The 25,479-nt window shown below is 34.2% G+C and overlaps 1 protein-coding gene across 1 annotated transcript in view; it reads right to left on the bottom strand.

Annotated features, from left to right (window-relative positions):
- CCDC171 (coiled-coil domain containing 171) overlaps positions 1-25,479 on the bottom strand; it is a 129,148-nt gene that overhangs the window by 42,248 nt on the left and 61,421 nt on the right. Inside the window, exons 15-20 of the mRNA XM_042804472.1 lie at positions 25,059-25,247; positions 19,444-19,948; positions 18,575-18,691; positions 13,507-13,733; positions 12,668-12,850; positions 10,796-10,981 (exon numbers count right to left, since the gene is read on the bottom strand). Of these exons, the coding sequence (XP_042660406.1) occupies positions 10,796-10,981; positions 12,668-12,850; positions 13,507-13,733; positions 18,575-18,691; positions 19,444-19,948; positions 25,059-25,247 (1,407 nt within the window). The remainder of the gene's footprint in view (positions 1-10,795; positions 10,982-12,667; positions 12,851-13,506; positions 13,734-18,574; positions 18,692-19,443; positions 19,949-25,058; positions 25,248-25,479) is intronic.

Raw genomic sequence — 25,479 nt, 5'->3', positions numbered from 1 at the left:
GACATCCTATGTTCATGTCACTCAGCTTCAAAGTAAAACTAAGCAAAACTTTGAAAGATTCTATATGAAGTAATCACAAAATATAAACTGCCCACACATAGGCTAGATCCTCATGGACTGTTAGAATTAGCAAACAAAAGCCTCGGTGTTAAAATGTGTTAGCTAGGTATACTGCTGTGTTTAAACAGAAACAAAAGTTGAAAAAGTTTTGAGGGACACCCTTTTGAATACCAAGATGCACTAGGCCTTCCAGACATAAACTAATCCAATCAGAGATCATAATTAAGCCCTACTTTGAAACAATGTTTTGGAAAAGGTTAAAGTACATAATAAAATATATGCACTTGATAATCTAGATATTTTTATCATCTTCTGAGGTAAGTGAATTATGTCAGCATTACTGAAAAGCTTCAGAGAAGGATTATACCACCTTAATGGAACAAAGACAATTTTAGAAAAACTCAGTCCTTATCACTGTGAGCTTTAAGTGTATTAGAAAAAACCCTTGATGTTAAGTGAGAATAAATTCTTGGAATCACATGCATGGTGGCATGAGCATACGATTATTCACTCCTCATTCACCTGTGACGTGCTACCTTAGGACCAATGTTTCTTTTTTCTCCCTAGAAAAGTGAATTCCTCTCCCACCACAATACCTAATCCTGGGCAACTGTAAATGAGACAAGATATCCAGCCCTGCAGGAGCAGCAGCTTTTCTGTGCTTTAGCAGTGTCATGTCTTTAACTTAGTTACTTAAGTGCCACAGAAAAGAAATAATCCTATTTTTTCCCCTCTTACTCTTTTTACCCTGGACAGGTCTCCAGCCTTATGGTTGCTACTGTTCCAAGATTCCAGGAAGATTGTTTATACCCGGTACTGCAAAAGATAACTTTTCATAACTCTCTCACGTACCTGTGTGTAAGGAAGGCACCTAACTTTACAGGGAAATTCTGATGCTCCTCTGTAACACTGCGCTCTGCTATACACAAACATCTGCAATACTGTTGCTTGATTTTGCTATACACTACCTAATTCTGCACATTAGCAGGCACTGTACAAGATAAAGATACGAACAGCACTTAGACTTTATCTTTACTGTGGTTTACAAGTGCTACTATATCACATGTACATAGACAGAAATATTTAGCTGGATATCTATGATGATACAACGTACTGTACCAGTTTCTGGTATTTCATTGTAGGTGAAGTGGGCTCAAACCATCTGTCTCTGACCTTGTACTACTGGTCTTAATGATCTTGCATTACCAGTGACATTTCTAAGCCCAGAAACAGACTATTTTACGTTCTCAAAAAATAATCTCCCATTGGATCTGCACTACTTCATTTGTTTTGAATATTTCTAAATTGTAACAGTTAAAGATAGTATAGGAAGAAGGAGAAATAACAGCAATAAACTTATTAACAATGACAATGAAATGTTACCTACATATTAAATAACCATTGTTTCATTTCCATTGTTTATTTCAAAAGACATACAATCTGAAGTCAGTGGGAATCTGGACAAAGACTAAAAAATCATCAGGGATTGGTTAAATCACACAACTTTCTCCTTCAGAACTAAATTTAAGAAACAAGTGTTATGGTACACTAGCTGTATGTCTCCACTTCAAACACTGGTTCAAAAAATGAGAATCCTAACAGTCTACAGAACAGTTTCAAGAAACATTCTAAAGAGAATTTAAGGTTCAGTTCTGAATAAGAAAATATACTGTCCATGACCTCAATATACTGGTGATCCCAGTTCAGCTGTTTTAGTGCTGCAGGTCATTCTGCAGAAGTTTCTTGGAAAGGACTGCTGCACAATTCCACCAGACCCCAGCACATTAGTGTGAGCCATCACATTAAGCAGTTATGGACAATTCCAAGTATGTCAATTTATGCCACCCAGAATTTTGATCTTGCTTCAGTAAGAGTTTTTCATTTTCTTTAATTAACTAATTGGACAAATCTTTTTTTAACATGGCTCTAACATTAACATGGGCATTGGCAGATTTATCACTTTATATAGTTTACATTCAAACACTATATTCTTCTTCAGAAGAGTTCTGACCAAACCATACATTTGTATTTAGGTATAAGTGTTTACACAGACAGCAACAAATGCTGTTTACTGTATGCATATTTTATTTTAATATTATGCCAGCCACATCCTCCTGCATGAAGTACCTGCAGGAAAAACATACATACGTGATTCTCCTTATCCCTTTTACTCTTTAAACCTCAATAAAATAAGAATTGATAAATATGTAATTTCATACTGCAATGTCTATTCTTTTATATAGGTCACTGCTCTTCCTCACTTCATTAAAAATTGGAGAGCAGTCTTAGAAGAAATAACAGACACAGTAAAATAAAATTTAACTAATGTAAAAGGCAAATGCTAAATCATTCTGTTGAAAAAGCATCAAAGATACAGTACATCCCACTATCCAACATGGATATTGAAGTGCTGTAAAGCCATACTGATTGGGTGCCTCCTTTTTCTCTGGATATGCTTTGTGTCATACCAAGTGCCAACCGAGAGCACAAACCTTAAACAAGGTATATGTTTTGTCTGAGTGCGGCACACACAGGTACTGAAACAGACATGGTAAACACTGACAATGATAAATCACTGCAACTGTTAAAATGAATTATTATTAGTATTTTTCACTTTTGGTATGTTTCCTAAGTAAAAAATAAAATGGCACCATGATAGTACAAAACTAGGAAAATTACCTGATTCACTCACCTATAGAAACAACAGTAATAAATATACCTTATTATCAAAGACATGGGGTGATTCCACACAACCAGTTATTTTAGTAAATTATCATTAAGAATACTTATTTCTTCATTCTCACACCTGAGAAATTTTCTTGTACAACAACAAAGTACTATTTATAAATAAAATCTTGAGATTGTTAGTTAGCATTGAGAATCTTAAGTTCATAATTTTCAAATCACTTAATTACTTCTTGTATAGTTTACAAACAAAAACCAAACAAACAATTACAGTGGGTTTACTTTAGAAAGTTTTAAAAAAAATTTTAAAAGACCTTCTGAGACAGTAAAAAGATTCATGTAGCACCATGAACTTCAGTGAGATTTTCGTACATACATATTATAAAAGTCAACACAAAAATTTGGACAACATAGAAAAACAATTTCTGTTTTGAGCTTGTTACTCTGCTATGATCTTGAAGTGCTTCTGTGTTTTCCATGACTAAAAGATAGCATAGCTATTGATTTTGGAAGCTGAAAGCGGTATACATTTTGAAAAAAACTGCCCTTGAAATTCATTGAATAGTTGATAAAAACAGAGTGCCAAATTAAATTTAAAAAAAAAAAAAAAAAAAACAAACAAAAAAAAACCAACAACATGAAAGATTGGCATCACAGCTGTTGCTGTATATAGCCAAGAAAGGGGACCGAAGTGCAAAGGAATGAACCTCTTCCTTTAGCCTTGTGCCAACTAGATACATACTTAATTATATTCCAATAGGTATTGAAAAGTTAGTTACTTATTGTTTCAGAAGAAGATACAAAGTTCTTTACAGAGTTAGCTTCACACAAATAGAAAGGGAGATCATGGTAAAATCTGACTAAGGTGATAAAATGATGGGGCCCTAGAGATATCCTAGATAAACAGCAGCAAGAAGCAAATCTATATATAAAGAACTTGTAGATCAAGAATCTGCATAGCAGGAAGTCCTACACATTGATATCTAAACTACTAGGAAAAATAGGGTTTAGAACATTTATTTTAAAACATCACACGCTGTTTTAAAGATCCATTGATCCCCTCTGCACACCTCAAGGTAACAAAGTTACTTTGTAGTTGACACAATAACATAACAAAGATCTCCCAGGCACTGGATTTACCAAGAAGCCTTTCTGTATTTTTGAGTGAAAACTGAAACATTGTTGAAGGTCTTGAAATAACAGGGATAAACGGTATGTAAGTACATATGCTTAATAACCACATGCTGTAATTACATAATAATCCCATTTTTCTTCCAAATTACATGTCAATAAATCTTTCTCACTGCACTATCAATTCCAAGGTCATGGACAGAGGTGTTTATTAGTATAATTACAATGCAGCAATAAAACCATTAAGCTTTTAGATCCCGATATTGTTCTATTTATTCTCCTCTCACCCCAAGTGAGGCACAAAGTTCCTACAAATGGGATACCCAGAAAATATTGGAAGTTACTTTTAAAAGACCATAAAAATGCTCTGGTTCATGTAATTACTTTGTTAAAGTTTTTCTTGTTCTTTATTTAATCTTTGACAGAATGTCAGAATTTTTTTTTTTTTTTAATACCAGAGTGCAGCAAACAAACTCAAGATAAAAAGTATTCTCTGAAATATGTAATGTTACTACACCGTAAAGACATAACTAGAGCGTTCTAGATTTCACTGTGTGTCAGTCATTAATTTATTAGACCAAAAAAATCAAGGTCTTGGCCATCTTTCGAGAGGTAACTTGCAGTCCAAACTATAGACTGCTGTTTCCACATTAGTTTCATTATTCCTGGGCACATTCCTACCCATCTTGGTTACTTGCCTTCCTCTGAAAGCTACCAGAAGTGCACTTCAGTGCATGATTAGTAGAATGGTTGCTGAAATCAGACTACTTAACAGACTAGCATGATCAAACTTATTCCCATAACCTTCCATAGAAGGGAAAACCTATTCTTGGAAATTAACTTGTTCTCATAATCAGCTTACAAAGACTAACTAAAGTGATGTTATGTAATCATGACTTATTCCAGTGTTCTATCTCAGTGCCTAAATTACACCCAAATTGTTATAACGCTGAGAGCATCTTCCTCAGTTACCCTAACCTGATACACTAAAAACACAGTATGAATTTTCCTAACTTAGGGATGTCATTTCTTATTAGATAATGTTTATATTTGACTAGATTGAATGCAAATGTAATAAACTGACAATTCCTTTCACTCTTCTCTCAGTGTAAAGTAGAAGCAATTTGAGATTATTTTATTATTTTTCTTACTACACAAAATTAGTAAAGAATTTGCCTAAAAAAAACAGCCTGAATAATATTCTTACTACTAACTAATAAAGTATTTTGTAGTAAGATAATTTAAAAAGTAACAAAAAATATTTACCTGGTAGGAGTACATGTTCAAATTCCAATGTAAAATCTTAACACTGCTCAAATTACAGTGAACTATTACTGACAATCAATTTGCAAAACTGGACAAAAGAAGAACTGCAGACGAATGAAACAGTAACACAATCGTAATGCCAATATCCTTTCAAAATAATAGCTTCTAATTAAATTATGTTTGTATGACTCATACTGCAAAATTTTGAATAGTATTGAACATGTTAATGCAAACACATAACTAGTTCATAACCAGAAATTTTAACTTTTTTTTTTTTTTTATTTTATTTTTTTTCTACTATTCTGCTCAGTACTTACATATTTTCCAGAAAGCCTGACATAGAAAAGTTAAGGCAGACCTTCAACAACTTGGCTGCTAGTTCCTTGGTTGCTTCATTGATGACTACAGAGCAAATACAATACTTTCCTAAAGGCCATGTACTGACCTCAGTCCCCCCGGACTACTCATGCTGATACTGATGAATGTTCTAGACACAGAACAAAGGAAGCACAGAGACCTAACAACCTGGCTGGAAATAAGTTAGTTCAGCAAGGAAATGCAGGGATCAATATCCCTAATGAAGTGATCTCTAAAGTGGAAAAAGAACTGGGCAGTCCTTGGACCCTGAATCTTAGAGGCTAGCCAGAGAAGCAAATCCAGGAGAGCTGCGCATCACAACGAGCTTCTTTCAAAGTGCTAAACAGAAAAGAGTACAATTATTTATCTCCAATAGAAGATTTAATGCACAAATTTGTGATTTAAAAAAAAGTAAGGTAATGAAGTAGACAGACAATAAAACAAATTAACTTCATGGACAAACCACAGAAGAGAGAAAATTAAGGTGAAGTTTAAACATCTGCAGTGCGGATTGAGTAATAGCATGCAGACCTTGTCACAGTTGTTTTCTATTTCCTTCTGTGAAGAGAAGCTCTCAGGTGCAGTCCACAACAGTATGCTCTTTATGTGTCTCTCCTATTATGTAAAGATAGTAGCAGCTAGAAGGAAGCATCAAAAGACTATCCCTCCCCATAGACCTAAATTCCACGCACAAGGCATTGCAAGCTTTAAACAAGAAAGCACAAAGGACCAGCTCCAGGGCAAGTCTTTAGTTGACCTACCTCTTTGAAGACTGTCTATCTAAGAAGTTATCAGTAGTGGAAGTTACACAACATATAAAGGAAATGAGCAGGCTTACTTATTTTACAAATAGTGTTAACACAAACTGAAATACATGACAGAACTGTTTAACCTGTAATTTATTGTAATAAGAAAACATATGACCTCTTCTGACTAAGAATAGTGCAGATGGCAATGCTAATCCATTCTTACCTACTTTCTAAATTATTTAGGTGTTCAGAACATAGAGAGTATGGAAACGAATAAAAAAAAACCCAACTATTTAATTAATGAATTATTAATTTTAGTTTCTAACCTATTCAGAGGGGAGCTTGCTTCTCTTTAACATGCTAAACTTGATTAATACAAATACTCTATTAAGCTAGATACTAATAGTAATCAGTTATACTGATTCCTTTAAAGAACAGCCTTTACTTTAACCAGTCAATGCACAGGAATAATGTTTCTTGACAAAGTGAAAAGGTTTTGGGAATCAACAGTATCCCTCAGTGCACCTAAATCCTAACAGTCTTTCCAATTTAAGATGTCAGAGTGTTTAAGAAAAAAATTAATCCAAAACCTATTTCTGTTCTTATAGTGACTGTAATCTTTGCTGTTCTAACTGAGAAGCATGAAAATCACTTAGTCTTCCTCATCTAAGTGGGCCCTTCGAACCTTTCCAGAAGTTAGAATACTGCATCATTTGCAGAAATAGCCAACTATTAAACTGACTTGCAAAGTGTGTGCAACAGTATTAATAAAAGAAATTGTATAAATAACTGAAATGACTTTCCAGGGAAAATATGTGGCTGTAAGTGTATGAAGAGGAAAAGCAAGAAAAAGTCGCAAATTGTGTACCACCTTCACCTGAAATCCACACCAAGAACAGAGAGCCTGCTCACAGAAAACATTCGCTTTAACAAACCTAGAAATCCCTATCTCCATCAGAATCTAATTTAGATGTGTCTGTTTAGCAAGGATACTGCACCTTCTGAACACAGAATATGCATATAATGATTTAAATGAAATAGCCAGTGAAAATAAACACTAAACCTTCCCATCAAAGTGTTATCGAAGCACCCGGATGAGATTCTTTTCTTGCTTATGCTGTCATAAATCAATGGCAGCTTCACTAAACTCAGTAGAGTAGATAAACCCAAACTTCAGGGTACCTTCTTCTAAAACATGCATTGAAAACTATTTTGAGGCAGATCAGTATCAAGCTACATGATTTAACATATGTTGCACTTGAAATGTACAGTTACTAACAGTTTAGAGGACATGCTCCATAAATTAAAACTTAAACAAATATTGTTTTTATTACAGGTATTAACATACCTTAAGTAAAGGAAATATACACAGAGTGCCTTGCCAATAGAAAGAAAAAGTATTTTACTGGAATTAAAACATGCTTGTATAAGGAGTAAAAATTATGTCTGCTATAGATGCTTGTTTAGCATTTGTGTAAAAGTTTCTCTTCAGACAGGGGAATCAGAGCTACTGATTTACCTCATCTAATAAAAAAAAAAAAGAGGTGTAAAAGAGTTGCTCAGTTCTAGCTGACCTTGAATGTAATTGGCTACCTTGGATGTCTCTATGGTATATGCCATTAAGAAGATAAAAATATACAGGATTAAAATCTGAACCGATAAAGCCAAGAAATTAAGTATTACTCCTCTAATAAGCCTACTTTATAGAAGTACGTGAATACCAAAATATCTCCTTACTGATTGCTGTTGAAGTGTGAATAAATTTAAAAATAAGTTATCAGAAGTGAAAGTATCTAATATTTTATTTTCGCCCTTCTCACCTGTTTAAAAACCATGAATAAAGAATTCAAAGCAAGTCTTTTTTACTCCATGACACTCCATCCAAAATCACTTGTACACCACCACATTCTCCAGCTTTTTATAGACTTACATAGTCTAGATAGATAATTTTATATCTTAAGATGAAGACAGAGGCATATTCTTTGCTATTATATTTTTTTTCAGTGCAACAGTTGGATTTTTTTCCTACTTCTGTACTATTTAAGAGTTTAAAATGTTATGCAATTGTAAGAACACTGTTTTACCAGGTCAGGGTTGATTATTACAGAGATGAGATTGTTCCACTATACTCCAAACCAATAGCTACAAAAAAAAAACCAATTTGAGTCACAAAAAACAATTAGTCAAGAGAAAAAGGTCTGTCAGTTAAAATATCAGGGCAAAAGTAGAGACCATTTTTGCCAGTCATGAATAAAGCAGAACTGTGGTAAACTGTGGGAGAAAAAAAAGCTTATGAAAGACTGTTTCTTAAATTTTAAAACCCCAAACATGTAGAGATCAAAATAAAAAAAGTCCCTTTGGCCTTTGGTATCAAAGTAGTTTGTGTTAAACTGGTACTTGAATTTAGGAATAATTCATTCAGCACAGGTTTGGAACTGTAAAAAGCAATTATAAAATTTAAGGCGAGATTATGATTTAGGGAGTATACACATGATTAAAAAAAACCCCAAGAAACACAGTATCATGAATATTTGTTGCCACTGATCTTTTTTCCATCCCTGATACAATCACAGATACAGGAGGCCGTTGCAACCACAATGCAATTTTGTGCTGATTATTGTAGTAAACATCACAGAGGAATTAAGAGACATCAATCAACCTTCTGGTAGCTAAACAGAAGTTTAGGGACAGTACTTGGCAGCAAGTCTACAACTTAAATTTGGTTCAAACCTCCTCCATGGAAAGGACTGAGAATTATGGAGCAATAGATTTAGAAAACCAAATCAGTGTAACTAAGTGGTAAATTTCAGCTCTAAGGCTTATAATGTCAACTTAGCCTCCATCCTAGTGCAGCAGCTATATTATTACATTGTATTGTATCCTTAGAGCTTTCAGCTATAATGAAGAATTTTACACTATATAAAGTTGTTCCAGTAGCAAAAAACTGCTACAGGGTTGCAGAATTAGGGTATGTTTTAGGATCACTGCTATCTCAAAAAAGTTTGTATCTAGCCTTTAATTAATAAAAAACAGAAGCTGTGAAACCTAATTCAGTATCAAATAATCCATGTAACAGATTTGTTTAAAACTCTACCCTGTATTTTAAATGTCTACAATTGACTTTTTGTTTCATTTCCTTTGAATAAATGTAAAGGGATGTTTTACATGTAAGGTAAAACATGGTTAAATACCATTTATTAATGCATAAAGAATGACCCTAATGGAGATTTCAAATAATATCTGTCTTCTATTCCTTCTCTTCATGATCCTAATATCCATTTAAAAATCTTGAATCAAGTATTTCCCAAAGAAAGTAAACATAAATCTAATGACTTACATATAATACATTTATATTTGAAACAAAACAGCAATAGTATTAACAAGCAACCTGATTTACACATTAGACAAGTTTATTCTTACACTGAAATAAAACACCCTAAGTTAGGGGACTGGGAAGGAGAAAAAAAAAAAAAAACAACAGGTAAATTGGAAATGTCATTGTCTTTCACCCTTAATGAGGTAAGGCATTTTTAGCAGGTAACACTGCTAATAAAGACTCTCCTTAATAAACTGAACATCATCTTTCAGATTACTCCACTGTACATCGCTTCAAACTTCAACTCTGCTGCAAGGCATCTTCCTTGACATCCATTTTCACTGATATATTTTCAACAGTGGTTTCTGACATTGCTACTAGTTTTGCAGCTTGCACCTCTGGTTCTCCTGCCTCTTGACACTTCTTATCACTTCCTTCCCAAATCCTCCTCAGAATCACAAGTGCTCCTTGTTCTCAATATACCAGTGAAGCAGTCTCTTTTCTCAACTCCCAATTCACAAGACAGTAGTAAGGCTGAAGAACAGACACAAGCAGCAAATCTTGCTTTAAATAAAAAATAAAAGTTGCAGAGCTCAGGTCACAACACATTACTGGCCTGCCATAACAACGTTTCTTCTTGTCACGTGGTAGATATCCACCTTGTTTCAAACCTCTTATTCTCTCTCTGCTCCTTGATTTGCTATCATATTTGCTATTACTCGGATAACATCTTTTTCATCATTACTCGTTATGTCTGGGGAAAATTCCAAATCCTTATGAAAAAGGATCTTTCTCTACTCTCACCTAGCATATTCCAAACTGACATATGCATTCTCTACCCTAAGATTATATTCAGGAAACAGCTAATCCAGGTTTTAAAATACTCTTATGAGCTCTACCAAAGTATTACTGCATTACTTCCTTCATTTTTCCTATAGTTTGCAAATCCCTCATGATAGCTAGAACTGCTGTCTCATGCACCATGTAAAATCTAGACACTTCACCAATTACAGATATTGGTGTATATCACCCAGTCCCAAAAGCAGAAAAGGGAAGTTATACCTTGAAGCTTCATCTTGAAAGTGTTTTCTGAGTACCCTAAAATTCCAATGGACTGAGTAATATGTGTGCATTTACTTTTATAATTTTATTCATACAAGAACTGCAAGATTTGGCTTATTCACCAAAAGATAAATTTCTGGTGCCTATTTCATAAAGATAATCATCTTACCTTTACAGTTTTACTTAAGACTTGGTTTTTATCTGCTTCTTCACTGGAGTGCAATTCTAGTTTATTATTTAACACTTGTAGCTGTTGCGCCTGTTCATTCAAAAGCACTTGTGCCTGATGCTCCCGATGTAATGCATTATTTAATTCTTCACATGCACTTTCAAATCTCTCACAGGTGATTAATTTCTGATAAGGGAAATAAATTGTGTTTGATTGTGTGACTGTACTCACTTGCCTACATGCTTAATTTTCAGTTGCACTTGCAAACATATCAAATTCTAAAACAAAAGTGTGCTAAAGATGAATATTTAGGGTTTTTTAACATGAAGACAGATCACCAAACAGTAAAACCATAGATAACTTTATTCCCCATGTTTTTTCAAAAAAAACATTCTGGGTATTGTAAACAGTATGCATTCATTATTCTATTCAAATTAGCATCCCAGGCTGTAAAGATTCAACATTTAGAGGAAATATGCAGATCAATGTCCCACATTTCATTGCATCTTATTAACCCTTGTAAACATCTTCCCAGACTCATTCTCCCATCCCCAAAATGTTCCATAAGGAAGAAATAATTCTTCAAGGAAAATCATCATCTACACTTGAATGACAATCTAAAATGTGACAATTTAATCCCAGAACTGTAAGGGAATAAAACCCATTAAGAACAAAACTGAAAATTATTAGATATAACCTTGTCCATCTGAATAAAAAAGGACCCATTTTACCAGCTAGAAGCAAGAAAGAGAATGGATGTGAAATCATCTATTAAATATTCTCTGCTTGGAAGTGTTTTGATTGGGACACACTGACAGATCTACCAACCAGGCCTCAGGATCGACACTGGGCACAGCTACAGAAAATGCTGCTCAATCTGGGTCATGACCGTTTCAGTTATACTGTGCAATTGTAAAGCAAGTGATGTGTGAGAATCATTAACCATTCACTTTCTCAAACAGCTCAAATGTGAGCTCAATTCTGAATGCAATCTATAGAAAATAAGCATAGGAAGAAAGGTGTAAGCCTCCAGCATACCAAAGCAAGACAAGTTTCTTCCCCTCCAATAAGGACTGAAGGCACAGTTCCATGACTATGACAGGGAACAAACCAACAACCTACAAAACGGCATCAATCCCTCAAATGCGTGTCCATTAGTCAATATACTGTGGCTTCAAGTGGTTAAGGAAACATCATGGTGTCTCTTCTCATTCCTGCCAGACAGTGCTATTTACAGGTTAGTGAACCCACAGTGTTTAAGTAAATTCATCAGCAACAGCAAGGGGTCAGAGAAATTTGGTGATTATGTGCTACTGAGAATGCAGAAGAGGGCTTTTTTTTTAAACTTGCCATAAACTCACTCCTTCAAAGAAACAGCCACACTAAAATTTGCACTGACTAGCTCAGGATATAATCCATAGTCAAAGGCACAGTAAAATGTCTATCTTAATATTCAGCAATATCCATGCAGATTTTAAAATAATATATTTATGCTTTATGAACTTCTCATGAACATACTTATTGGATACCCTCATTATAGCTGACTTTACTCTGCTGAAGTGAGGTCTATAAATCCTTTTAGAGTGTATAAATCACACCATTTTCAAAATATGGAAGAAAACCTGGGTTGCCAAAGACCAAACATGTAATTACATAGAATACCTCATTCTACAAACGAAAGAGAAACTCCTGAGGAAAGGAGATACTTCTAAGTACATCTGACATAGTCCAGTGATGTTTACAAGTCAAGTTTTCTGGAGAATTCTGTTAACAGTAGATTGAATTTATACTTGTTTTCAAAAGAACACAAAAAAAAATGTGTAAAAAGGAGGATCTTGTGTAAGCAGACTCCTCTAAATCAAATATACTTACAGATCTCTTAAACATATTTAATTGCTCTTGAAGGCTCTGGGCTTTATCAACTTCTTTTTTCATCTCACTGAAATTCCATTTGAATTCTGCAAGTTTTAGACGCAGTGAGCGACGTTCCACCTCTGCTGTATGAAGTCTTTGTATAAATTCAAATATTTGCTTCTGCAAGGATGCTATGCTTTTCTGTTAGTAAACAGAAACAAATTCATGTGCTATAAAATGGGCTATTTTGTCAATAAAATCAATCACATTTAATACCTAGGCAAATTAGACAAAATTGTCATTTGTCCTCCAGCTCTAAAAGACACACGAGTGCAAAAATATGAATCTGTTTCACCTACTGTCGATGATTACTGAAAATTCTGCTTTCAAGGGAGTGCCTGTTTTCATGTAAGGCCCACAATAAAAGACAGATTATGTGAGCAAGAGTTTATCCTTTCATTTTAGTTAGAGAAGAAGGTTATCTTTACTGAAAGATAGAAAAAGTAATTTGGAGAAAAGAAGGGGGAAAAAAAAGAACAAACCTTAACATTTAGTTAAAGACAAAATTAAGTTTGTTCTTATAAAGCAAATACAATCTTGATAGAACTTTTAAAAAATGTTTTTCTTGGATACATCAAATCTCTTCTTAAAATTATTTGACAATAAAAAGATCTATTCATGTTCTAATGCTTTTGGGTGTTGCAAATACAGTTCTGACTCTCTATACAGTTGACTTCAATGTAACAGACTCATAAACAATCTGAAACAAAATTAATGCTGCTAACAAGAGAGCTTCACTGTAACACTTAAGCTGTGAACCTACTATTTACACAAAGTAGCACTATAAAGATGCATACCATAATAGGTAGTTTGTCACACAATCCAGCTTCCAGGGCCTGGGTATTTATTTTATGAAGTCCATGAGCCAGCCTCTGTACCAAGGAGTCGTTCTCCAGACAACTAATGTTCTTGCTGCTGTCTCGTGGAGCAGTCTCCATTATTACATTAAGCTTGTCCATAAGTTTTGAAAAGGAGTTCCTAGCTGCACTTACAAGTAAGTGTCCAGAAAGCCAGGGTTTTACATCTTTAAGAAACAACAACAAAAAAATCAAGTAGGTTATTAGTTTTTGGTTTTTTCAGTGGGAAAAAGAAACAACCACAAATACCATCTTTAAAATACTTAGTAGGAAATTTCCATTAAAGAGTGGAGGATTGAGCTCACATGATTATCTCAGAGACTTTGAAACAAATTCTGTATTCAGCAATGAATACTCTACTCCTATCAATCTTCGGATAGAAAGGTAGGATAGGATTTTAAAGAATAGTATTTTTTTGTAAAAGAATAATTTTTCAGTTGTTTTTATGTTCTCCTCTGATTACTATACTTTAAGTCTTTGTTGGGTGTTCTAATTTTGTAGTTCAGAAAACATCTTAGATGGATGCAAGCAAATGCAAGCCAGGTTAAGTATGTCATATGTGATAGCACATGGTAAATCACTTTATCGCTGTATTTACAATGCAAATTTCTGAGGGTTTCCTGACTCCTCTTCCCTCCCCTCTATAGATGTCTAAATCATTTGCTGTTGAAAATTAGTGAGGCTTAGTACCTTAATGCCATACTATTTATATTCTGAGACAAGAGAATATAATTTACCTTATTCCAAGGCAATTAAAATTTTACAGCTACAATTACTTATTTCCCCACAGGATTTTGGTAATCATCCTTCTCATATAATGGACTTAAGGCCCCAGCACACACAACATGTCCTGCTTACTGCTAGATTCGTCAGGTCTGTAATTAATAATTGTGTTTAATGTTGATAAATAAAATTGTCAGTGCTCCTTCCACTAATTGGTATTCCAGATAACAGTTAATAGGTTTATTTATGCCTTAATAAAAGTCTTGTAATTTAGTTTTCCCTCTGCTAGACAGGTCTTAATCTGTCATTACTTGTCTTATGATACTATCAGTGTAAGATGACAAGCATGGAAGAGCTTATTTACATTCAGTAGTACAGCAGATCTCCTGTTGCTGCAGTGAATTCAAATATTTACTTAACAGCATAAACAGAAAAAAATAACCATAGCTTTTTTAAATTAAATAATTTCCTTTTATACATTGCAAGCATAAAGCCAAACGTTTAAAGCAAACAAAACATGATTATTGATATTTTAAAATTACTATTCTCATCATAAAAACTGTATCATTCACACATATGAGATGAAATTTATCTGTAAGCAAAAAAAAAAAAAAAAAAGCACATGATAAAGTCAAATATTCTTTTTTCAGATCAAATCTCCTGCTTGGTTTCAAAATATCACCATTCCAATGATTCCAGTACTTTATTGGAGTACCATTTTTGAGTACAAGTTCTCCATAAGCCCAGCTAGTAGTAAATCTGTCTTTTCTTCATGTCTAGGATAGCACTCTTTCTATTCACATTTAAAGATGAAAATCTTAGCCAGGATTTTTATGCCACATTTCAACTAACAAAACATCCTTTGAAATAAAAAAAAAAAACATTATTCTCATACCCAGAAGAAACTGCTATTGGCCAAGTATCTTCTCTTTTCCTTATATTGGATCTGTGATGTGATTACTGATCACATAAAAAATAGGCTACCTTCATATTTTTAACTCTTATTATAGATTATGCTGTCCTACCTGTCTTTTAGTTTCTTTTCTCCAGTCATGATGCATTCAGTCATTTGAATGTTTAGTAAAATTAACCTAACATTAAAATTGGAACGTTTGTACTGGCTTTCATGTAAGATGACATCAAAACCTTCTAAAAAAATTCTCCTTTGCCATGATTTTTGGTAAATATCAAAACATGCATCCTGTCAATGAGCTACTGTTCCTTCATTTTTCCTAGTATTTCTACCTGGTATCTCATTCTACATGAGATTGCCTGCCAGAAAACACAGTATTTCTCCATATGTCTGCACCTAGGATGGCAGCCCCTTTCCATATGTCTAGAACCTTCAGTTTAACTGTATTAAAAATAAATCAATAATAATAGTTCAGGTGATTGTGTTGTAGCATTTTGAAATTATCATTCCACTATATAACCAGGATTTCCATTATTGAGTTCAGTTCAGCACCCACAACTTAAGGCAATTTCTTGGGATGAGGGAAAAAAAAATATCACCTCTGTTGTTCTGTGTTTTTTTTCTGAAGAGCACTTTGGAGTAAATACATAGAAATATGTTGATGCAAGTTACTGACCACTTTGAAAGATGAAATGAGAACATAACGCAATTCCACAAGGAACTATTTCTATAATCATTGAGAAGGTAATATACAGTTTAAATATATACATTTTAGGGTAATTACCCACGAAGGATCAAGGGATTATAATAAAAGCATTAAATGATGTACACTGTGATGTGTATAAGAAATTATTAACAGAAATACAGGTATATCACAAAGAGCAGTTCTTACATTAAACAAATGAAAAAAAAAAAAAGACAATGAAAAGTGACAAATCTTACTTCACTAACAGATGAAGAAAGAATTACTGTTTACTCTTTCAATGAGACAGAACAGTCAGCAAGAGGAACTCTGTAGTACTACAGAAGACTAAAATTTTCAAAAGCTTTGTGTATACGAGTTGATACTTGTATTTTAAAAGTTTGACCTTTACTTTCTCTGGTTTATCACAGTACAGATTGTGTTCAAACCAACCTACAAAACTAACCTTACAAGAAAACCAAACCAAACCAAAACAAAACCCCCCAACACTTTAATAAACTCATATCCAAATTGAAGCTAAGAGATCATTCCAAGACGTGCCAGAATGAGAACCAAACTAATGAACAGTGTGAAAGGAATGATCATGAATGTCAAAATAAGAACACTTTTTAAAAAGTTAAAAGCTAAATACATGTGTCTCAAATCACCAGAATGCAAAAGCCCGAAGTTCCTATGTTATCTGAGTGATGTGGATTTGGTTTCTTTCAACTGCCTCAAATGGTTCCTCAGAACCTAGCCGTCTTTAAAAATAGTTTTTAACACACCAAATATCCCATATTATAGATCCAGATAGCAACTTTGTGAGCCTACTCTCTCCTGTGATGCACAGTCTAATCTGGAACGGCCATTATTTCAAGATCTGAAGAGATCGGATACCTCTCAGATTGACTATTTACACTTAAAAAAATTTCAAAATCATTTAAGTCAGCTTGAAGGTTTAAATCCTATTTGAAGTATGACAGAACATAAAATAATTTCATAGGTACGCAAGCTTTCGTTCAAGTATATTCCTTCAGAGCCTTATCACTTCGATACTTCTGGAAATTTCACGTCAAACTTTAAATTATTTATTACTATTTTTTGAACCAAAGGTTCTTGGGAGACTTTTGATCTCATGAGCAATAGAATTCCAAGTAATACATGAGAAGTTAGATCTTGAGGTTCTGTGAAAATAACTTAAAATAGAGATAAGCTATGAAAGAATCACCAAACTGACTGTGGCCCTAACATTCTCACCATGGCTTTTGCTAATTCTCAAAATCAAAACTGTGTTCAGTGCAGAGATATAAAGTAAACAGAGTCCACCAGTATTCTCATATACTTCAATACTGGCAAAATATCATGAGGTTTACGTTATTCTAACTAGGCACTTCAGCACATCAATGCTGCTGTAAAATTGCTCTTGATTCTTTTTCAATTTGCTGTTCTTACTCAACACTATACACAGGAACACTTGCAGTATAAACCCTGTAAATATTGTGAAACAGTTCAAACTCTGTTTTATAAGGATGTAAATTTAAGTTAATGAAAACAGGACGATCAAAGAAGAGAGCACCTGATACTGAATCGAAACACTTTTGATTCAATCGCTGATTTCTGTCACCAGTTTACTGTTCAGGCTTCTGGGAAATGTATCACCTTCTTTCTGTTCTGCTATTTCCCTTTATTCATATAAATTATCCTTCCTTTAATATCCCTTATTCTCTGACAGGATTGTTGGCACTTTGAACCTACCAGGTACCAAAGAACTAAATACGACAGCAATACAGAGAAACCAAGTGACATCTTGTACCAGTCCTCACTGCAAAGAAATAATCACAGTTAACAGCTGGGACACAAGAGGTGACACTTCCAGAGACTGCCACTAAAATTTTCCATAGGCATAGTAGAATTCTATATGAGGAAAGACTGAGAAAATTAGGAAATGTAGACACAAATCTAATGAAGCATATACTTAGGGAAAGAACACAGCAGAGGCATAAAATAAGTACTGCTATACATTGTGTAAATAGAGGGCATCTTATTTCTCTCTCAAAAGCCACAAGATAGCAAGTAAATCAGATGAAAATAGTATTAATAAAATTCAATTGGCTTCCAGACTTGGAATTTCTAAATTCATCTCATAAAACACAGTAGGAAATTAGGAAATTATTTCCTTTAAGTCAGCAGCAGTAACATGTCAGGTTGAATATGTGCAACTTTTAGAGCCTGTGCTTAAGAAATACACAGATCAAATAGACAGAAATGATGGAGATTTTCTCTATGGAAAAAAATTAGGTTGAGTTTCAGTAAAATACTTGTTGAATATTAGAACAGTGGAACAAGATAATTAGGAAGCTTGTAAATATTACATCACTGAAAGCTTTTAAGAACAGATTAGCCAAGTATATGCTGGCATGGTGTAGACATTTTTATTCTATCTCACAACAAAGCAGACAAAACTGTTTATATGCTTTCTATAAGCACTCTCCAGCCTTCAGCTTCCTTGACTCTATATATTGAAATTCCAAAGTATCATATCACCAATTAAAGAAAATGAATCTGTTCCAACAATACAGACCTCCAGAGATTTGATCCAGAATAGTTTAGACAAAAGTCCTAAAAATGGAAATGCTGTAGCCACCCTGATTATTTTATCTTTTACTACAAGAATATAATTTTAAAATTACCTGTTCTGTTAACAACAGCCTGTAATTCAGTGACAGAACTCATTATTGCAGTGAGGAGGTTAGAACTAGTAAACCAGCTGAGTGCTTCAACACAGTGATTTTGCTCCTCTTTGTGACCTGTGAAACAGAATTGTAACTAGCAATAAAACTTAGTAACTTAGATAAGGCATGCTACTATCTCCAGCTCTTTCAGAAATTGACCAAATGTAAGTATATAAGCCACAAACTAATTCTTCTTTCAGGACAATTTAGACTGCATTAAATATGCTTCCAGAACTACTAAAAAAGAAAGGTAGATGGATCTTCCAGTTTGGGAAACATTTTTGATACCATTTATCCTTGTAGGGGGAAGCATGAGCTGGTCTGGTAACAGAAAGGGAGAGGAAGACTACATAATCTGTAAAGAAAAATTTTGAAATCCTATACTAATATTTTACCTGAATCAGAAAGCAACTTTTTGCATTTTTAGTATGAAATAAATATTAATAGTGATTAATAAAAGAAGATAAAATGTCTTTTCAAAAATATGTTGACAGTTAATCATTTAGGAGCAATACAACATATTCACTACAGAGAAGATGCGGTGGCATCTAGTTCTAAAATCCGTAACACGAATGTCAAGGATATGAAATAGTGTGAGTTCACATTTATAATCATAACTTTTCTTTCAATAGCTAACAGACTAAGCATTTCCTTTTAGAAGAAACTGCATTTGTCAAGAAATCCAGAAATCACAAATCAATAAATTACAGTTGTCAAAATGTCATTAAATGTCTTTACACTCTATTAATAATAACATTACTATTTGTTATTCACTAACCGTGTAACTTGACAGAACGCTTCTAAAGGAAAAAAAACAGTAAGCTTACTTGAGAGATTATGCTTGCCTTTGGATTCTCCTATACAAACTAGAATTCCAATGCCTTCTTTGAAGCCAGTTACCCAGGAGAAGAGGGAACTAGATGACTGGCCTAAAACTTTAAGTCTGTTAGCTGCCAGAACTGCGATCACACCTCTTCGGAACACATGAATCAGGCCTTTGAATTTTCCTTTTTTCAGTTTTGCTTCATCTTGATTGTTTTCCTCTACATCAGAGAGAGCATGAACTAGGGTCCTAATCTCTTGGTTCGCTAGTTCATAAATGTTGACCTGATCCTGGAGAAGGTCTCTTTGGGAAGACATTGCACATGATCGGCCATAGAGAGGATACAGGGCACCTGCCAATAGTGCACAGGCTGCCAGAAGAGATGAATGCTCCTTCTGAACCTGCATTAACATATTTTTCACAGATACATTTTCAAGGGCCAATTTCTCCTCTCTTTTTTCAAGGACATAAATTTTTTCCTTGTTTTTCTCTGCTGTTTTTTGGTATTCCTAGGATAAGGGGAAAAACAAACAAAACCAGAATAAATATTAACTAGAACATGTTTTTTAAAATAACAAAATCATTCTTACCTAGATAAAAGCTAAAAGAAATTTAATTTTTTTTTCCAGATTCAAATAACACTTTGGAGGAACAAAAATTATTAGCAATGACTGTCAAAGTATCTTTCCTAGCAAACAGTTACAGAAACAGAAATATGAAAACAAATCAATAGTATGAGGAAAATTTGCACAATCTTCAAATACAAATGGACTCCACATTTCTGGTGAAAATCCACTAGTATTGCAATAGGCCACAGAGGGCCCAACAGTACCTGGTTGTCCACAGTAGTTTTATGAGTTGGCTTAACAATAGGCAATTACACGCTCCTATTTCAGAAATAACATTGATCTTCAAAGCAGAAAACAAAGTTAGTGTAAGAGAGAGGAAAAAACCAAGGAAGACTCTGGAAGATAAACCTAGACAGATTGGTAGCAGCTGGGAAAGGGGAAGTAAAGGTGATCTCTTAATTACTTTGTAATCAACCCCCTACTTATATATTCACAGATTAATTAGGTCTCATACAGAATTGAGTTTTCAAAAGAGGAGTGTAATACAGATATTTTTACTTTGACTAGCACCATTACAGACTTTTTCAACTTGAAGAACATTTTTTCTTTTCTTCTATATGCACTGAAACAGGGGAAGTGAGAGATTTAAAACAGTACAGCAGTGTAACAAAATGAAGACAGTAAGAAAACAGGGAATGCCAGGACTAAGGTGAGACCGTGCAGACTGGTTGTTTTTAGTAAAATGCAGTTCTTGTACAGGAATCAAGGCACTACGCTGGGACCTCAGAGACTTCGAGTGGCTTCCTGATGCATGAGAGCCGTCTGTGATTGGAACAATCACTTGAGGCTACATTAAACAGGATCCAGTGGTGTAAGGAGATAATAAATTTTAGGCACTGTTCACAAAGAAGCCACAAGCTCAAGTTAAATACTTACTCTCCAGTTACAATACATGGACACAAAAAAGCAAACACGAATGAAATAACAAATTTGTACAATGAAGAGAAGATTTCAGCTACTTCTCTTAGTGCTATAAGAAATTTTGTTAAAAATGGGGTGGAGTTATTCCTGTTAACAGTGGCCAAAACAGAAGTAAACTGGTGTCATCCAGCCACATTTCCATGTGTTCTGTGTGGTACTGGTCCCAAGCAAGTGGTGAGGGGCGCACCCTAGTTTCTTCTCCCTCCTCCACCCTGCAAGCACAATAGGGGAAAAAATACATAGCTATTCCTAGAATGGAAATAAAAGATTCCATACTTCTATAGAGATGGAATGTCTTGAACCAAATAAATATTTTATTATTTTTTTGGAAGAGGAAAAATTTCTAGTATTATTAAAATACTTCCAATGATAAAAAAAATGAGGTCGCTGAAAGATTTAATTACAAAACACAATTTACAGGCCTCATATGTCACTTTACTACTCTAATATTAAGTATGAACATGTACAATACTTTCAGTGCTACTGCATTATTTACAGTGTTTGATTTTTATAGAAAAAAAAACCCTGATAGCATGACTGGAAGGAACTGAAAAGGTAATCTGAATTTAGAAAACAATTTATGGTTTCTGGCCATCGCAGGTGAAAGGCCAGTATCTGAGTAAACAAAGTGTGATCCCTACAGGACTGTTGGGCAGTAATAGTTACATTCAGTGCTCTGTTTAATTAAAGTTTATTTTTTAAAAAAGCTTATGTATTTTTATGCTTATGGTTATATGGCAATATGCAAAAGTGAACAAGACAGTCTCTGACTAGAAAAATGTAAAAGTTTTGTAAGAAAACCCATCTTCTTGTTTTACCAGCTAATAACTGCTTTTGTCTCACCCCACACTGTTTCTAGTGTTTTCTTGGCAGTTTAAAAGCACAGTTTTTGAAAGGGACATAGAATTGTCTTCCTAAACATTGGCAAGCTGACTTCCTTTGGTGTTTGATCTCTGAGGGACACCTCATTGGTTTGCAGAGCTTGGTGGATTCCCGGAATTCTTAACAAAAGATCAAGTGCTACTAGCAACACTATTTTATACTACTTCTTACTGGATCCTTACCCTTTATTCTAGCATGAAAACAGAACTGGGAACTAGAAATATGACAACACCATGACTTCAAAAGATTTTCCTGTACTTCAGCTGTTTTATTTTACTAAATATATGCATCTATACATCTAAATAAACAACATCAACACCACTGTCCTCCATTTCTTTTCTGTGTCTTAAGTCATGGGCCAGACATGTTTATCAAAGACACATGGTGGGTCAGGAACAGTACAGTTACATATAACTTCTCCTTTTTCATTGATTGCACTGACTTATGATAAAATTGCAAGATACCACGGACTTCAGCTAATTCACCTGTCTTGCCGTAAAAGCAAGGCTTACAAACAAAAAAACAAAAGCAAATTAAAAAACCCCATTTTTTTCTCCCTAGAGGACTTTATCCCTTTCCTATTTAGCAAACCTTCTATTTTTCTGTTTAAATTAGCATTTTTAAAGTAGTTACAAGATTTTTCTCTTACAACATGTTTTTGCATATCAGAACAAAACCCTTTTATTTTAAGTAGTTGCCACAAAAAATGGGGACAGATTAATAAATGTCTACATAACAAACAAACAACTGATAGTTAAAATTCAGAAGACATTTCCTATGAGACTGTGCACAGTAGAATAACTAATTTGTGTGAGGTGAAGGAACAGGCGTATTAGTATTTTCAAAATGGCACACTATCAAACAAGAGGACAACACTACTGCTACAAAATGCAAGGAAGAATAATATGCATTTTAAACTCCATTGACTCTCCAAACATGGAGAACACAGACAAAGAGTAGTATCTATAGAGTGCCTTGTTTATTGGTGATCTGTGACAAGGCCACTCTGAGAGTTTCTGCTCTACAGAAAAAAACAGTAAAACGGCTTACTGATTACACCATCCATCTGACCTACAGTAACAGCTGTGAAGTAGTACCTAATAACATCCATAGATCCTATCTTGGGAGTCAGGGAGCCTGAACAGTACTGGTTGGGGACAGAAGCAGTGGCAGGTGTCCTTGCTACTATAATCTCCAGATTTTGCAATGGCACATTTTAATCATAAGACGACCATTCTGAAAAGTCCTAACTCTCTAATGCAGGTCTAAGAAACCAAAACAATAATTTCCAAGATACATGACTCATATTGCTTTGCAGTTAGCGCTCAGTTAACTCCTGAGTGTGTGAACTGACAGTCTTCAGTTTGTTTTCACACATGTACCAACAAGTGTAAAAAATAAATAAATCTCAATCTAGGAGTTCTGAGGAGAAAATGTCTAGGGGGAGGCATGGAACACTGGTTGAAGACAAAATTACAAACAAAAGGATGTATCCTATGATGTATCATTAGTTTGGTTCAGGACAGCAAAAATCACTCATCTTCCCTTTCCAGAAAGGAACTAACACATACAAGGGATTAGTTCATTAAACTGCTTGTAATTAACACTCAGATCCTGAGATGGAAAATACAACAAATTGCTACAGTTTCCTTGTGGTGCTAGAATAAATGTCCTAGAGTGATGAGATCCATAGTTCTACAATGAAATATAGAATACTGGCAAATTATATTCCACTTACACTGACTATATGTTTCCTATAACATCTAATTAATAAAGCATGTTAAAATAATGAAATTTAAATATTGCATTCTGTATTTTTATGTAAACACTGGCACTCAGCAACATCTGAAAGACCCTTTGAAGACACTCTGTAACTTGTGGCACATTTTTCCTTGTTTCCTATAGAAACAAGCCTACAACATTAGTCTGTCCGCACACCTCTGATCCAACAGAGCAGTAATCTTGCAGACAAATACAGTTAACAGGCTCAAAATGCAACAGGTAAAAGACAGTTAAGTGTTACGAAAAACAAGCAATCATGATTAGGACAGTCCTAAAAACAAAAACCCACAGATCCTATCTGATGTGGACCCCAGAAACGGAAAATCTTAATCTGGTATTTGCAGGTCCAAAGTCAGTCACAAATCAGAAATCCAGAAGAAATTAGACTGTCTTCTTCCCAGATTGACACTGAATGGTAAGGAAGATGAACTGGAACGTGGGATGGAAAAAAGATGAGACAACATTTTGTTGAATCATCTAAGCGTATACAGACACAGTGCTGCTGAGATTACAACACTGCCAGCTTGGATGCCACTTACGGAATTCACAGGGATGTTTTTAGCACTGCCACAATCCAATGTGAAATGTAAATATCAAGCAAAAAATATATACGAGATTTTAACTCATTCCCAATAAATTACCATAAATCTCTCTGTCTAAAGAATACTTCATACTTTTTTCAAAGTGCAAAGACTTCCAAGCCCAAAATCTGAGTCAAGTACAGCATTCTTCTGTTTAAGTAAATTTCAGATAGCAGTCACAAATAACAAGACATATCTTGTTTCCTCCATTTCACAACACTTTTAACTGAAACACATGCAGGGAATGTGACTCTGAAGACAATGAATTTTGATTGTAGAATAACAGTGAAAAATTTAGATTGCAAATAATGTTTTAACAATCAGTGATGGCAGTTTTACACTTCTGAACCACTGCTCACTGTAGTATCTGTACAGTAAAGTCCTTTAATGCTGTTGAAATCCACCACTGTAACTGCTAATTGGTTCTTAGGGTCAGAATGTACATACCTAAATTTATCCCCAGATGACACCACATTACTGTTACTCTACAGAGACTTGGCAAAGCATGACACTGAAAAAGTAACTGCTGCCCTATGTAATTCTTAAAATAAGCAATTTCAATCTTACATATTTAATGTTCTCGGAAAAAAAAAAATCAGTAGTAACTACTACACCAAATTAAGGAAATGATTTCTGGCATGTTTTAACAAATTTATTTCTTGTTGTAAGTGAAGTTAATACTGGCACAGTGTTAGGGTTTTTTATTTTAAAGATATATTAAAATTCCCAAACAATATGAAATTGGTTAGGAGCTTAAACTACTGAAATAATCCATTAAATATTTAAAAGGAAAAAAAAAAAATTGTAAGTTGACAGCACCATACCTGTGCCCTTGCATGAACTTCCCCAAGGAGACCAGAGTACTGCTGCTCCAGATACTTTTTCTGTTCCTGCCAACAGCTTTCCTGTGCTTTCATCTGTTCAGCCATTTTGCTAAAAGCATCTTCCTGGCTCTGCTGAAGCTCCTTCATAGAATTGGACTTGTTCTTACAAACATATTCTAGGTGGGATATCTGTGTGACAAGTATTTAAAAATAAATTCTTTTACCTCTCAAAATACCTTTTTGCTTTAATTGTACATACTAATTTAAGCACAAACTATTTCAGCATAAAATCTGAATTGTAATTTCTTCAACATACTTATTAAAACTAAGTAAATGCCTTTCATGACAGATTACTTACTTGAATCTTACAACAAAACTGAAACATATTTTGGAATAATGAGTTTTCCTAGGTTTCAGTTTT

This window comes from Tyto alba, unplaced genomic scaffold, assembly GCF_018691265.1.
Source record: "Tyto alba isolate M040663 unplaced genomic scaffold, T.alba_DEE_v4.0 Super-Scaffold_42, whole genome shotgun sequence".
NCBI classification, from domain to species: Eukaryota; Metazoa; Chordata; class Aves; order Strigiformes; family Tytonidae; genus Tyto; species Tyto alba.
This window is presented reverse-complemented; position numbering and strand designations above follow the sequence as displayed.